Consider the following 16,307-nt stretch of genomic DNA (forward strand, 5'->3'; position numbering starts at 1 on the left):
TGTCGTCCCTAAGTCACTGATTTCTGCTTGAGCTTTTAATTTCAACAGCTATGATTTATTAAGTATATCTTGTTACAGTATTTATGAAACAAAATCAACCTAGAAAAAAATGTGTTCAAACAGATGTTTAAAACTTTCTTCAAATGTTGTCTTGTGAATGTATCTTATCAAAAGAAATGTTAGTTATTTTTTTTGACCATTTTATTTTCGCATGATAGGTCCGAGTCTTTAAAAGCAGTCTTTATTCTACACTCTAAAAAATTGCTAATAAAATAATTTTCATCAGTTTTTAAATGATAAATCAAAATGAAGATAAATATTTAGCTGTGAAATTTTCAATTATTGTTAAAAAAAAGAAATGGAATAAACATGATAAAGTTGTTGATGTTCATGAAATTTAAACTTGCTTAAACCCTTCACAAACTGAATTCTTTCACCTCAGCTTAAGACTTATTGTGTTTTAACACGGGGAAAGGCTCTGTAAACACATTTACAATATAACTTTGAACCTTTAAGTTCCACTTTTGAAATGTGAAATTAGTTCAAATTGAAACAAGCATTAGGTCATGCAAAGATATAAATTTGAATTGTAACATACAATTAAATGTTTGACGTTAAATTGAATTATTTGTTTATCATTTGTTTTCTTTTCTTTATAATTTAAATTTACTATCAAAATATAACATTCTGTTGAAAATGTCATCTGATTTTGTGTTGCAATTGACAGCCATATTTTGGATTAAAAATACAATATATGATGAATTGACACATTAATATGTTATATGACTGATCATTTTAGTATGCTTATGATTGATAAATTTTATTTGTTTTCAATAACTTATTGATTCATGTTCAATATTATTTCAGACCATTATTTACAAGAAATCATTGACAATATCAGGACTGGTGATCAGTGGAGGGAAGATGACGATTGGTTCAATCATGAATCACATGACATTAGATACCTTATTTATTATGATGTTGTTTTTCCTCTTCCATTATATATGGGCAGCACCATTACAGGTTTGTTCCACTTTTTTGTAATTGGTCAACAAATAGCATGTCACTTACAGCTCATATACATGATTGTGTTGAAAGAACAAAGATATGTAACTACTGCTGGAAGAGGGGGAAAACTCAGTGGCGGATCCAGCCATTTTAAAAAGGGGGGGTTCCAAACCCAGAGTAAAGGGGGGTGGGGGGGGGGGGGTTCCAACTATATGCTCCCATTCAAATGCATTGATCAGCCAAAAAAAACGGGGGGTTCCAACCCCCGGAACCCCCCCCCCCCCCTGGATCCGCCACTGGAAAACTTGTTTCCATATTTACAATTGCTAATAAAATATTCATATTTTCCCTACCAACAAGCAATTTAGATTTTATACACAAAAGACACATGCAAAATTTCAAATGTAAAAATACAGTATAACCTTAAATTGATAACAGAGATTTAAAAAAGACAATAAAAGACTAAAGTAACGGAAAAATTGGAAAATCAGAAAACGAAAAAATTGAAAGGATTAAGAAAGTTTCAGATCTTCAAGTCTAGAGATTGAAAAAACAAATATTGAAAATAGTGCAAGAGTTGGAAACTTAAAACAACAAAATGCATGTAAAAGAGTTCCAGTCTGATAAGTTTTCAAAGATGACTTAAAATCTTACTTCAAGATGTCCTTAATTTCATAGTCTTTCAAAAATGCCAGTTATTGGTTCTTTATGATGTTTATCTACAGGGTATAAATTATCTAACAGTGAGGGGGAAAAATGTGACAAAGTACCTTCTTGTAACACAATGACACCTTGTGAAGCAACTCCTCCGACACCTTATAACAGGGATCTTATAAACTTGGTAATACTGATATGTATTTTTATGCCCCACCTACGATAGTAGAGGGGCATTATGTTTTCTGGTCTGTGCGTCCGTTCGTCCATCCGTTCGTCCGTCTGTCCCGCTTCAGGTTAAAGTTTTTGGTCAAGGTAGTTTTTGATGAAGTTGAAGTCCAATCGACTTCAAACTTAGTACACATGTTCCCTATGATATGATCTTTCTAATTTTAATGCCAAATTAGAGTTTTTACCCCAATTTCATGGTCCACTGAACATGGAAAATGATAGTGCGAGTGGGGCATTCGTGTACTGAGGACACATTCTTGTTTACTATGACATAATGTCACTTTGTGACATCTCTTCTCATCCTAGTCAGCCTTCTCACACTTTATGACTATATCCCACAGTTACACAGTGAATAGGACATTCTGCTACAGTGGAATATTCTTGTGTATTCATTAATTAGTCTTACATCCTATCTATTGTACATCATTTTTTTTTAGGTAATGGTTGCAATTATACTGCTGTATTTTAAGCTAGGAGTTAGTGCTGTTATCGGGGCATCAATCTTTATTTTAGCAGCACCTCTACAGTACTACATAGCTAGACAGATGTCTGTCCAGCAAAAAAAAGTCATGGTGAGTGATGTATTTTTACCTTTGCAGCATCATTGCAATATTATATATATCTAGACAAATGCTAGTCCAAATAGTTATGACCTCTTTGAAGGTTATTACAAAATGTATAATTTTAGGAAGGCGTCATAGCAAATTTTATATGAGCCTTTCACGACATCATAACAATTTGGACTAGACAATTGTCTGTCAAGCAAAAGAAAGTTATGGTGAGTGCACTAGCTTTTTAGCCCCTAATAAAAACCTTTCTGCTGTCAGTATTGACATGCTTTTGTCCGGTTGAAAACTTTGAAAATTAGATTTTCATCAATTACTTCTATGAAGGAAATTAAAAGAAAAATAAGGTGGATGGTTATTTGCTGCAACGCATGGAAATAAAGGAATATATTGCGATCTGAGCACCTCAACTTTTAACACCAACTTTATTGAAAACGAAGTAAAGTAAGAATATTTGATTTTGTATAAGCTTTTGATAATCATTCTTTAAACCACATTTTGTTATAAACGATTATAAAAGGCTTTCTGCAGATCTGAAATTGAATTGTCTTCTAGTATCTGTACCTTATTTTAAAATGATAATAATTGCACATAATAGGTATGTAAGTTGAAAGAACAAAAGTACATGTATAAGAATATAAAAAGTCTGATACATGCATAGACAGTACACTCAAACTAAAACTAGTATACTGCTTATTAAATGCTGATTTGTAATAAAATCTGTAGTTAAGGAGGTACCAAACACCTTGACTTAAATTTATTTGACCCTTTGATAAAATTATAAAAATTTCATAAAATTTGAACCACACACTTTATTGGAAAATTTTCATTGAATATGTAGTTGTTTGATAAATACAAATTTTGATCATTGAGAAGCTTAATTTTTCCTAAGGGCTTTTCTAGAATTAATTGTAAATGGAGGAGGGGGGAGGCGGTAAGAAGGCACTTTTATTAAAAATTGATGATTGTTGGTTATTTAAGAAAGATTGCATGAACATTTAAATGAAATATCCAATTTAAAATCTATGCATGGTGGGGTCAAATAAAAAATGCCTTCCTTCCCCCATACATCCTTATTTTTAATTTTGAAGTTATTTCTTGTAATTTTATCAGTCATTTATAGTATGGATTCTTTGAATAAAACAAAACATGGTACATATTTACTGCATGGTATCATTATATAAAAAAAAATACACCCTCTTTAAAGTGCAGATTAACTTTTAGGTAATGTAATTGAATTACTTTTTTCTGTTTTAGAGCAATGCTGATAACAGAGTGAAAAAGTGCAATGAGATGATTCAATCTATGAGAGTAATAAAACTGTTGGCATGGGAGAAAATTTGTCAGAAAACAATTAACCAGAGCAGGAAACCAGAGTTATGGGCCTTGTTTAGGGCAGCAGTTTTCCGTATATTCTTTAGTAAGACAATGTTTATGTAATTTTAGTTTTTAAAAACAATGAATGAGAAACATGAATATTTTAGACATTGACAGTGCATTCATTAAGACCCGGTACCCGGTACTTTTACCCGCCTACGGAAGCGTCTGGTACCGGCAGAAAAAAAAACAAAAACAAAAAAATAATGTGTAAATTTCTTTTGAAATCGTTCAAATCTAATTTCTTTCTTTCCTATTTTAAAAGTGATAATCTCCGTGTACGCCATTCAGGTGTATGTTTAAGGTGTCTTCGTCGAGGTCCGCGTTAAAGTATAGATCTATCTTCTGCCAATTTAGGCACACCTCCAAAGTAAGGAGAAGTGATACTTATAAACCACGTGTCTGTATCTGTATCATAAGAGCGCTTTAAAATGCGACGATTTAGCACTATATTTTCAAGCGGCAAATTGTTGATGAATTTAAACAACAACAACATAACTATGTCTAAGAAAAGGAAAGCAGCTTGTATCACAGATTATTTTATGAATAAAAGGTTTAATAAAGGTTAACATTCTATGAAATTCAGAAAATCGTTAATTGTATCAAATCAGTTCGTTTCCCGTTGGACCGTACGTTGTCCCTGATCACCGTTTTCTCGATATGTGTTCTATGTTGTGATTTAAATGACTGCTGTCTGCAGGAAATTTTTAGTGTAAGACTTTGTGAAACAATCTGAAGTAACATATATAACTTAAACTGTTACGTTTACAAAATATAATATCTGACGAGATTTTAGACTTCTAAAATTAAAAAAAGAAAGCTCCGAAGAAGTGAAAAAACACAGTTTTACAGTTACTTACTATAGTTAAGAAGCCTATAATTAATTTGCCTCCCCCCCCCCTTTTATGATTATAACAAAAGGTTGAAAGCAATAAAAAAAAGCTACAAGTTTTATTATCATTTTTTTTTAATAATATACTACATTGTATGTAACTTATGAAATTTCATTCACAAATTGACAATATTGAACAAATGCAAAACATTTAATAAAAGTATAAAAACAAACAAAACATTTAATAAAAGTATAAAAACAAACAAAACATTTAAACAACATTTCACATGAAACCCCTGCATTATAGGTCATACATATTTTATAACTGATTACAAAATAATTATAAGCAATGTATTTTCAGATAATTACTCTAGAAAAAAAAAACCAATTCAATGTTAACTTACCCAAAATTGAAGCAAATATTACAGACTTTTCCCTATTTTTTAAAGTAAAAAATTAAGGCTGAAATCCCTAAAATCCAGGAGCTTCCGGGGGCTTTGCCCCCTGGCCCCCCTAATAGGGCTAGCCCTGGACCCAATGGGGGCCTTAGGCGGCCATCAGACCCCTCGCCCTTTGGGTTTGGTTCCCGCTAAAATCTGAAAGGTACCACCAGTCTAAAAAAATAATGAAACCCCTGGCTGTTGTAGCATTCTTGTACATTATCAGACAGAAAAAAAAACATGACATGAAAATTGTGAAACAATTCTTAGAAAAGAATAACAGCCTAATTTAGGAAAAATAATTACAACAGACATGACCAAGATCAAAAACTGAACTACATTCTCCTGATTTGACACTTTGCTAATGCTTGGTATAAAGATCTTGACAAATATAATGCCTTTCCCCATGTTAAAAACTGCATAGGGCATAGCATGAAAGTATGATTTCTTATACATGATTTTCCACTGTACATGTACTTTATATTTTAATATATTTACAGACTTTGCTGGAGTAGCCATACCAATTCTAGGAACTATGATTGTAAGTACATCTGTAAAATAGAGGTGAAAGATACACAAGGGATATCAAACTCTTAGTCAACAAACAAACTGAAATACCATTGGAAAAAACCCAAAGAGATCTAGAGAAAAGACAAACAACAGTACACAAAACACAACATAGAAAACGAAAGACTGAGCAATACTACCCCACCAAAAATTGGGGGTAAATTGAGGTGCTCCAAAAGTGTACGCAAATTCTTCTCCATATGTTGCACCCCTCTTGTCTTGCTTGTAAGAATTGATGTTAAATAGAAAATACATGAATGTGTTTGCACTTATTTAAAATAAATTGTGACAATACAAGCCTTAAATTCATTTATTAGTGAGAATTTTCTCTAAATGGTACATTATTTCTTTTTAATTTGTTTATCAATTTTATTATTGAGTGAAAATTGCATTAAAGGATGACACTCATTTTTGTGTTTTCAGACATTTATACTGTATCCATATTTAGAGGATGAGCCACTAGATGCTGGGAAAGCTCTGTCAACATTAGCTCTATTCAATGTACTGAGACTGCCAACCATTTTGTTTACAGCTTTTATAAACTCATTTATCAATGCAAATGTCAGTGCCAAAAGGGTAATTCCCTATCTGTTGGCAGAAGATGCTGAGGGGTTTAACACAGGGGATAAACACAAAACACATACTATTGGTACAGATACCATGGAAGACAAGGTAAATATGATATATGTAGAGCATTTAATGTTAAAAACTAAGTTTTGTAACATAACAGTACCAAATTTACAAAGAGTGCCCAATTTTCACATAGTTGAAAAAACAAGCAGCTGAAATCTTATGGGCCTTTTTTTTAGAAACGAAATTTCAACAATCATGACAATTGTATTTATATTATTTGCCATTATGCACCTCTTTCAACATATGTGTAGCTTAAAGTATCTAAATGCACACAAAATGATCACAACAAAAAAAGCAACAACTACTGAAATGTTGCATGCAATGTAAACAAAACATCAATTTTTAAAAATGAACAATCTCTGTTATTCGTCATGATAGCTTATATATTCAGAAATGTGTGTCTTCTTTTTTTTCAGCCAATGAAAGTTGGAGTTGTAAATTGTGTCTATATTTTTTCAGCCAATCAAAGTTGAGAGTTGTAAATTGTGTATGTATTTTTTCAGTTAATCAAAGTTGAGAGTTGTACATTGTGTTTATATTTTTTCAGCCAATGAAAGTTGGAGTTGTTGTAGAGAGTGTAAATGGAACAGGTAAACCGGTGACAGTTGTACAGAATGAGATGTCTGGTAGTCAGAGTTCACTGGAGAGTAACCTGTCTAGAACACCTGGTCACAGTAGACAGAACAGTCACAGTTCACTGAAGGATATCATGGAGCTGAAGGAGAGACGACACAGTGAACCCAATAAAACAGGTAGGTTAAAAGTTCACTGAGGTCAAGGTGACTAGAGATTAGCAAATTTCATCCAAGGAATGACTGTGTAAGTGAACCGAACAGAACAGGTGGGTCTAATTCACTGGGATGAGGCATAGATCATTAAAGGAGAAACTAAATAGTAAACCTATCAAAACAGTTTAGTTGGGTCATTATTCACTGATGTTCATTATACTGTAGTTCTTTGAATAAGAGATTACACAATGAAACAGAATATTAATCACAGTGAACCATTTAACCTAATAACCAGGTCAGTTAAGCCCTTCAGTCACAGTTACCAAAGAACTGATATAATTGAATTTGTTAAAAAAAAAGACTGAGTAAATCAAACCAAGCAAATGAATCAAATTTGTTATTCCTTAATTAGAAGTGGTTTAAGACATATGCCAATGGCTTTGCATATATATATCTGTTACGGTTTTTATTTGAAATCACCTTTGTAGCATTAAATAGCTCTTTTCTACAGATGTTTTTTGAAAAGTTGATAAAAAAGTTATCCTTAATGTTTATGTGTGTATGTGTTCTTAGATCTTAGATTTTGTAAGTCCCACCTACGATAGTAGAGGAGCATTATGTTTTCTGGTCTGTGGGTTCGTTCATTCGTTCGTTTGTCCGTTCGTCCTGCTTCAGGTTAAAGTTTTTGGTCAAGGTAGTTTTTGATGAAGTTGAAGTCCATTCAACTTGAAACTTAGCACACATGTTCCCTATGATATGATCTTTCTGATTTTATTGCCTAATTAGAGGTTTTACCCCAATTTCACGGTCCACTGAACACAGAAAATGATAATGCGAGTGGGGCATCCATGTACTTGGCACACATTCTTGTTGAAAAGAGTTATTGTTCTCATACTATAAGAGAGGATTTAATAAGGGTCTGAAAACCCCTTATTTATATTTTTAAATGTATATACACTTGCATTATTTGTAGGATCATTAACAGTAAATGATAAGAAAGAAACAACTGGAAGACAGCGCCATACTAGTGGTGTATCTACAGAGGATGAGGACGAGATTGCTGAAAAATTTACATTGATAGAGGCGAGAATGGTTGTGGAAATCAACAATGGGTCCTTCTCCTGGGACCTTTCATCCAAAGAACCAACTTTGAATGACATCAATGTCAAAATACCTACAGGTATTATACTTAAAAAAACCAATCAAATTCCTATACATGTACATTTAGATATATTATAATTTTTTTAAACTTAGAACATGGAAAGTTTTAAAGAGGAAGACCTAGGTTAAGGGAAATAACTCTTAAAATCATCAGTACGTTTGTGCCAGCCATTTTCATAAATATGTTCTAAGCTTCTAGGATACATAGATTATTTCCAATCTGTTTCAGGTAAATGCTTAAAATTCAATGACGAAACATGACTTTAACAAACGCATAACTGATTTAAAGAGTTATCTTCCTGAACCAAGGTCTACCCCTTAATTGAGAGATATTTTATTTAGAAAAAGGTATCTATTTATAACTTCATTAACATGCTATGGATTCTCTTATTTCAAATTCTGTAGATTGATGAAAAATTGGTATTTTGTTATGTTTATGGTTCTAACAAAATCTGCATATAAAGGAGGTCTCATTGGGGGGGGGGGGGGGGGGGGTGTTTCAATCCCGGATCCCACTTACTATTTTGTCAGATTCCCGTATCCCGCTTACACTATGTACGTAAGCAATTCTCATTTTTTTTTCATTTCCTGGGTCCCGCAAGACCTTATTTCCCGTTTTCACGCCACAATAATTTGACTTTCACGTGTCACGCTTATAAAAAATCAGCAATCCCGCGTCACACTTAGACCCCACTGAGACCAACTTTAAATCTTTGGTAAATTTTCAAATTTTTTAAGCACAAAAAGTTGTAGTTTTAACTATACCTCTAAAAAGAATTGATATGAAATGAAAATAAAATTGAGGTATAAGTTACAGTGTTCTCCCCAGAATGTGATGCTATCTGAATTGATTTTCTAATATTGTGTTGTTGATCTTATGCTATATTTTTTAAAAACAAGATGGTATTTTAAATTTTCTTTTCTACCAGGATGCTTTAAGAAATATCTGGGGAGTTAATGAGACAGCAACCCAAATGTCACAACACTCCTCCCTGTGGCCCTGAAAAAAAAGTCAAAAACACAAAAAGCATATTTATAACTAATATATATATGTAGAGTATTTTTCAGCCACAGATATGAAAATTTTATACTTTTTAGGAAAGTTGACAATAATAGTTGGATCAGTAGGTTCAGGAAAGACGTCATTACTCAGTGCAATGTTGGGAGAGATGTTAACTGTCAAAGGAGAAGTTAATTGGCACAAGTATGTAATTTCAGCCAGGTTGTACTGTTATATCTAAAAATTACAAGAACATTTTTTATCTTTTTTACTAGAAATAGATCAATTCATATTCTTTGAGTTGATGTAGATTTTATCTAAAGAGTCATTATCTGTTGAAAGAAATAAATTCTTATTTGAGAAAATTATATTCTTTATTTTTTTGTCGATGAATTATTAGACTTATGCAAAAAACAAAAAGAACCGGAAAAACAGAAAATCCAAAAGCAATTCAGAGATTATTTTAGTGAAGGGGTAACTTTGAAATACATATATATGTGTATTTTTTTCAGGGGATCAAAACTAGCCTATGCAGCACAGAAAGCATGGTTACTTCACGATACACTCAGGGATAATGTGTTGTTTGGTCTCCCTTACACATGGAGAAGGTTTGTTCAGTGAAAGGATAATACTTTATCTTTTTAAAAAAAAAAATTCAGTGATTTTTAGGGTACAGGTGAACCACTGTATGAATGACAAATTTTCTATAGACTTAAGAAAAATCACTAAATTAAATATATCCAAGAACTTGTAAGTTTTCCTTAATCCACAAAAATTGGTTTCACGAAAAATGTACAGTAGTATGAAGAAATGATATTTGAATATTTAAAAGGAATAAAACTTACCTTACTTTAAGGCTATATTTCAAAAATTTTCTGGTGGACAAGGACTGTCTCTTTTTCTCAGCCCCACAAACAGAAAATAGTATACTAAAGAAATTGGTTTATAAATCCCATCCAACATGAATAAATGCCCTTCCCTCACCTTGGTGGCAAACATCAGTGGAATAAATCTTTACCATATCAGTTTCTTTAGTTCATATACTATTTCATAAGCGAAAATGACGTGCTGCTGATATACAAGCTTCAAGATATATATATAACATTAAGAAATTTAAGAAGAATTATGTAACAAAGATAGATGATTGAACCATTAGTATCAAAACTTTATCACCATGTACTTTACAGTCGGATTAAGATACGGTAAACAAACTTGTTTTCACAGATGTACTGTATTTCACATTTAGCCTTTTCTAATCAACTTTCGTGACTCTCAAATATATTTGATGAAGATAAATAGGAAAGATTAAAGTTTTATGTATTGACAGCAATTTATATTGGCTTTATTCTCTTTAGTAAAAATATAAATTGTTTGTGAAAATTAGTTAATTCACAATATCTATATACTACATAGTGATATATTCTTCATTTTTTTCCTGGATTTTGTGGGTACAGGTGAACCATCAATTTAAATATTAAACAAATTACTAATTTTCTATAGGCTTTGCATGGTAGAGAATACTAGAGAAGGGAAAAACCTCGAAATCAAATAGTCAAGAATATGCAAGTTTTCCTCAACTCACAAAAATAAATGAATCCACATTTTATCTAGAATGATACCATACAGCTGATACCATGCTTGTTGATGTCTTTTCAGATATAAAAGTGTGATTCACTCCTGTGCTCTGCAGCCAGATTTAGATATGTTACCATCTGGTGATTCTACAGAAATTGGAGAGAAGGTAAGTCAAATTATCCTGCAGCTCTTATTGCAAGAATTCTTGAGAGTAAAAATACTAGTAGGTCAACAACATTTAAGTATACTCAAGCTCATAATATATTATACATGTTATAATTGTAAAGAGTACTTTTTTGTGAAAATATTTTGTTTATTGTTGATTAAAAACCATTATTGAACTTTTTTCAGTAATGATTTAAGTTTTTATTGTCTCTGAGACACAAAGCCATGACAGAAGGGTACTAAGCACAAAATAATATAGTAGTAGGATAATAGTAGAATTGAGAATGGAAATGGGGAATGTGCCAAAGAGACAACAACCCAACCATAGAGCAGACAACAGCAGAAGGTCACCAACAGGTCTTCAATGCGACAAGAAATTCTCGCACCCGGAGGCGTCCTTCAGCTGGCCCCTAAACAAATATATACTAGTTCAGTGATAATGAACGCCATACTAAACCCCAAATTGTACACAAGAAACTAAAAGTTAAAATAATACAAGACTAACAAAGGCCAGAGGCTCCTGACTTGGGACAGGCGCAAAAATGCGGCGGGGTTAAACATGTTTGTGAGATCTCAACCCTCCCCCTATACCTCTAGCCAATGCAGAAAAGTAAACGCATAACAATACGCACATTAAAATTCAGTTCAAGAGAAGTCCGAGTCTGATGTTAGAAGATGTAACCAAAGAAAATAAACAAAATGACAATAATACATAAATAACATCAGACTACTAGCAGTTAACTGACATGCCAGCTCCGGACCTCAATTAAACTGATTGAAAAATTATGTCTTCATCATATGAATATCAGGCACAATCCTCCCTGTTTCTGACAATAGTACCTATTGTCAGAAAACAGTGATAACTGAGTTCAAATCTGGGGATATTATTTGTATCAATTAATCTCATTTCTACACGATCACCTTCATTTTACCTGAAAGTTATTCCAGAATATTTATGTGAGCACTGAAATCTTATCATATGAGCTGCTCAGAAAGAATTGGAACTGGTTCAAATGAATTTCAATACATTTACAAACCCATTTTTTTTGGTTGAAAAAAATCTCGATTCAAAGTCTATAAATACTTGAAAATTGAGTTGATATAAGAACTTTACAAAACACACCAAATTAAACTCTTATTTTTAATTTGAAACAGTTATACACATGCATAAGGTTGGTTTCTATCAAACACAGCTCATATGTTTTCAACTGGAAAAAAATATTAAGGTAGTACCTAATGCTACAGGGAGATAACTCTGTAAAACCAGCTTAATGTTTTAATTACGTTGTATTGTTAAGGGAATAGTTAGCTTCTCAATGATCAAAATTGGTGTTTGTCAAACTGCTATATAACCAGTGTAATTTTTCTGATATATTGGTTGGTTCAAAATTTTTGAAATTTTTATATTTTTGTTAAAGTGTCAAAGTAAATACTTTGACAAAATTTTATGAAAATTAAACGAGCCAAATTAATTTTAGTGAAAGTGTTGGGTACCACCTTAAATGCATTATCTGGATGAATATATTTTAATGTGATATTAATATCAACACTTCCTTGTACATGTTGTACTAGAACAAAACATGCAAAACTCAGGGATTTTTAACATACTAGTTCACAAAGTAACAGTCTGCTGGAAGACATGTCACCCTATCAGGACACATTATTCTGACTCCTAGCCAAACTGCCATTGCTCTAACTCCTTATGCTGCATGCTTTTTGGAGAAGTAGTAAATACCAATGTGAAAGTTTTTGGTTTGACCTGTCTCTGGATGGAACCCATAATGTGAGCATGCTACCACGAGACAACAAAGCCAGTCCATAACTTTGATAAATATGTACTTGTTTTGTACCTTGTTGCCACATATAGTCATAGACTTTGAATTATTTTTTTAATTTTATTTTTTAGGGTATAAATCTAAGTGGAGGCCAGAAACAAAGAATAAGTATTGCTAGAGCCTTATACTCCAAAGCTGATACAGTTTTATTGGTAAGATAACGTTGAATACAGTATGGAGAAATCTGTCTTAACAAAGCTTTACATGTTTATGACTGAATATTTTTAAGGACTAAAGTGTAGGGACTAGTATCTTAACCTACTATGTAGCAAATAAACTCATCATAGATACCAAGACTAAATTGAGCAATGGAGACTATTTACTATACACTTTACAGATTGTGTTCATTTTAAACATTTGAAGTTTTCAGATATGAAAAGACAAAAATTTAGATTCTTATATCCAGCAAACTCACTGTTGTAGAAAAAAATATACATATTGAGGATGAATTCGGAATAAAATAAGATGAAAAAATACTTTATGATTAAAGTTATGATAATTCCTTCACTCTCGGGGAAGAGTAAGGCTTAAATTAAAATATTGATTGTTTGCCCTTTACCGACCGACCCTATAAATTCGTTGCGCCTGAAAATCTTTTATTTGTATTTACCAGCAAGATTTTATTTTATTTTATTTTTTCGTTCCTACCAAAAATCTTATATTTGTATTTCCCGCTCAAAACTATTTTATCCGGAATTCTCGGGTTTTATCTTCAACGTATAAGGTCCAGTCCGTTTGGTATCACCTGAGCGTTTGACATGAACACTTGCATTTGAAATTTCAAAGCATTTGTTTGAAATCGATGTTCAGCATGTGAACGCTTCTCTGTACCTTTATACTTAAAGAGCAGGGTTCATTTTCAAAAAAGTTCGTTTGATACAAAATTATCAACGTGTGTACAAACTAATTTGTAACGGACGTTGTATTCTATGTAGGGATGGCCTTTTGTGATCCGCAGATCAGGATGATTATGTTAACGATGCCGCTATATTATTTATATCTGACATGAACCAAAAGTGACAAAACCCTGTAAAGTGGAGAACATCTGGCAGTAAAATCGCCAAGTTGTCCATACAGATCATTTATGAATGCGATGTAAAATACGTGACAATTGTCAGAGTTTTTTAAAGTCTTGTAGCATTTTTATTGGAAACAAAGGCACACACGATGTTTTTAACACTCTAGGGACTTTTTCTACAAGTAATGTATGTCTGCCCGGACATATCTTATCAGTACAAAGTTATCTTTTACAGAAAATCTTAAGGTAAGCATACAAGGTACGTAGTACAGAATAAAAGTGCAAGTTCAAACTGATTTCCAAACTCTTCAAAGTTCCAGGCATATAAACGTGTTGAAGATATGCGGCACAGCTCTATTTTTTTTATATTTGAAAACAAAATAGTAGTGCATATGAATTAGCTTCACATTCTACGTGATATTTTTTTTAAACTAATAGTCCCAGAAAACTTATTTGCAAAAACAAAACGGACACAAATAACATTTTGCAGAGTTTGTATCTATAAAATAAAATATTATACCATGACAAATAATATACCGAGCCAAGTTATTTTTTTGGGGAAAAAAATAAAATATTTTACCTACCTACCTACCCTGTTTCAAAACATAGGGTCGGAAAAGGGCAAACAAACAATATTTTAATTTAGGCCTAAAGCAAAAATTTTTAACTAAGTCGTGTACACATTAAAAAAGGATTTAATTTCACAGAGAACCAGTATAATTCAGAAAGGCATCTTAAAATCTCAACTATGGTTGTGTGTCAAATACATTTTGCATTATAATAATTAAAAACAATATGTTAAATAATATTTATGCTCTTAGCAATATATAATTATAACATTAATGTCATTGAAATCCTAAAATTGCCTGTTTAGATCTTTTCCAAATTTTGAAGGACATTCCTTGGCAACAATGTGAGTTTTGACGGATTGGTAAATGGATTATTCTGTAACTTAATATGTTTTTTTAAACAGGATGATCCATTTTCTGCATTGGATGCTCACGTAGGGAAGCATGTGTTTGAGGAAGCCATTTTGAATCGCATGTTGAAGAAGAAAAGGACGGTTATTCTAGTCACCCATCAACTACAATACCTCAGTTATGCTAGTCATGTAAGTGTAGGTTCTACTGTAATTCTAGTCGCCCATCAACTACAATACCTCAGTTATGCTAGTTATTTAAGTGTAGGTTCTACTGTAATTCTAGTCACACATCAACTACAATAACTCAGCTATGCTAGTCATGTAAGTGTAGGTTCTACTGTAATTCTAGTCAGTCATCAACTACAATACCTCAGCTATGCTAGTCATGTAAGTGTAGGTTCTACTGTAATTCTAGTCACACATCAACTACAATACCTCAGTTATGCTAGTCATGTAAGTGTAGGTTTTACTGTAATTCTAGTCACACATCAACTACAATACCTCAGCTATGCTAGTCATGTAAGTGTAGGTTATACTGTAATTCTAGTCACTACAATACCTCAGTTATGCAAGTCATGTAAGTGTAGGTTCTACTGTAATTCTAGTCACACATCAACTGCAATACCTCAGCTATGCTAGTCATGTAAGTGTAGGTTCTACTGTAATTCTAGTCACACATCAACTGTAATACCTCAGTTATGCTAGTCATGTAAGTGTAGGTGCTGCATGCTTGAAGAGAATGTTATTTTTATATAGTACGATTGACCTATAAAGGACTTTTTATTTTAAATAGGTGAAGTGTTTTCATAGATTATGTCAGTTGTGATAATTTCACAAATTTCAAAATACCATCATAGTTTAACAATTAAACAAGCAAACTTAATTTCTATCCCTGTAGTACACATTCAAGTAGTTCAGCTGTTGAAGAGGGTATTAAATCTATGTTATTTTTACAAATGAAAAAACAAACTAGGATATGGAATCTGATATTTTTTTCACTAAAACATTAAAATCTGACACATGAACCAATAAAAAAATGAATCTTAATGATTTTGTTTCACAACAGGTAATAGTAATGAAAGAAGGTGGCATACAATACCAGGGTAAACTGCATGATGTTAAAAAGGTCAATCCAGAATTATACGAGTCTTGGAGGAAAGCTCTTAGGGAAGCATCAACCATTGAACCTAGGTAAGCATTCTGAGTGTTCTATAGTTTATTATTTACCTATTTTGTCAACATTTAAGTCAGGAATATGACAGTTGTTAACCATTTGTCGGATGGGTTTGAGCTTTTCATTTAGCCAATTACTTAGAGACTTTTCCTCAAAGTTTGGGATTTTTGTTATTTTCCTTTTTTTTTAAAGATTTACAGACTTAGAGTTTTGACCCATATTTTGTGATTTCCTGAACATGGAATTATGAAAGTGTATTAAAGCAGGGCATGAAGTTCTTCACTTTTTCTTTTCAATCAGGCACGACCTCAATCATGTTAATTTTCCAAAAGCTTAATTCCAAATTTATTGTAAATAGTTTTATTCCCTCCCCCACCCATGAAACAAACTTACTAATTTCCTTTTGATCTTAAACATTAAT

The 16,307-nt window shown here is 32.3% G+C and overlaps 1 protein-coding gene across 3 annotated transcripts in view; it reads left to right on the forward strand.

Moving 5' to 3' along the window:
- LOC143076287 (ATP-binding cassette sub-family C member 9-like) overlaps nt 1–16,307 on the forward strand; it is a 46,658-nt gene that overhangs the window by 9,852 nt on the left and 20,499 nt on the right. For all 3 annotated transcript variants that reach the window (XM_076252017.1, XM_076252016.1, XM_076252018.1), the window contains exons 6-18: nt 868–1,023; nt 2,331–2,465; nt 3,717–3,879; nt 5,609–5,649; nt 6,099–6,347; nt 6,856–7,060; nt 8,010–8,216; nt 9,296–9,401; nt 9,710–9,805; nt 10,854–10,938; nt 12,844–12,924; nt 14,764–14,901; nt 15,779–15,903. In XM_076252017.1, coding sequence (XP_076108132.1) covers nt 868–1,023; nt 2,331–2,465; nt 3,717–3,879; nt 5,609–5,649; nt 6,099–6,347; nt 6,856–7,060; nt 8,010–8,216; nt 9,296–9,401; nt 9,710–9,805; nt 10,854–10,938; nt 12,844–12,924; nt 14,764–14,901; nt 15,779–15,903 — 1,787 coding nt within the window. The remainder of the gene's footprint in view (nt 1–867; nt 1,024–2,330; nt 2,466–3,716; nt 3,880–5,608; nt 5,650–6,098; nt 6,348–6,855; nt 7,061–8,009; nt 8,217–9,295; nt 9,402–9,709; nt 9,806–10,853; nt 10,939–12,843; nt 12,925–14,763; nt 14,902–15,778; nt 15,904–16,307) is intronic.

Source organism: Mytilus galloprovincialis, chromosome 5 (genome assembly GCF_965363235.1).
Source record: "Mytilus galloprovincialis chromosome 5, xbMytGall1.hap1.1, whole genome shotgun sequence".
In the NCBI taxonomy this organism is placed as follows: domain Eukaryota; kingdom Metazoa; phylum Mollusca; class Bivalvia; order Mytilida; family Mytilidae; genus Mytilus; species Mytilus galloprovincialis.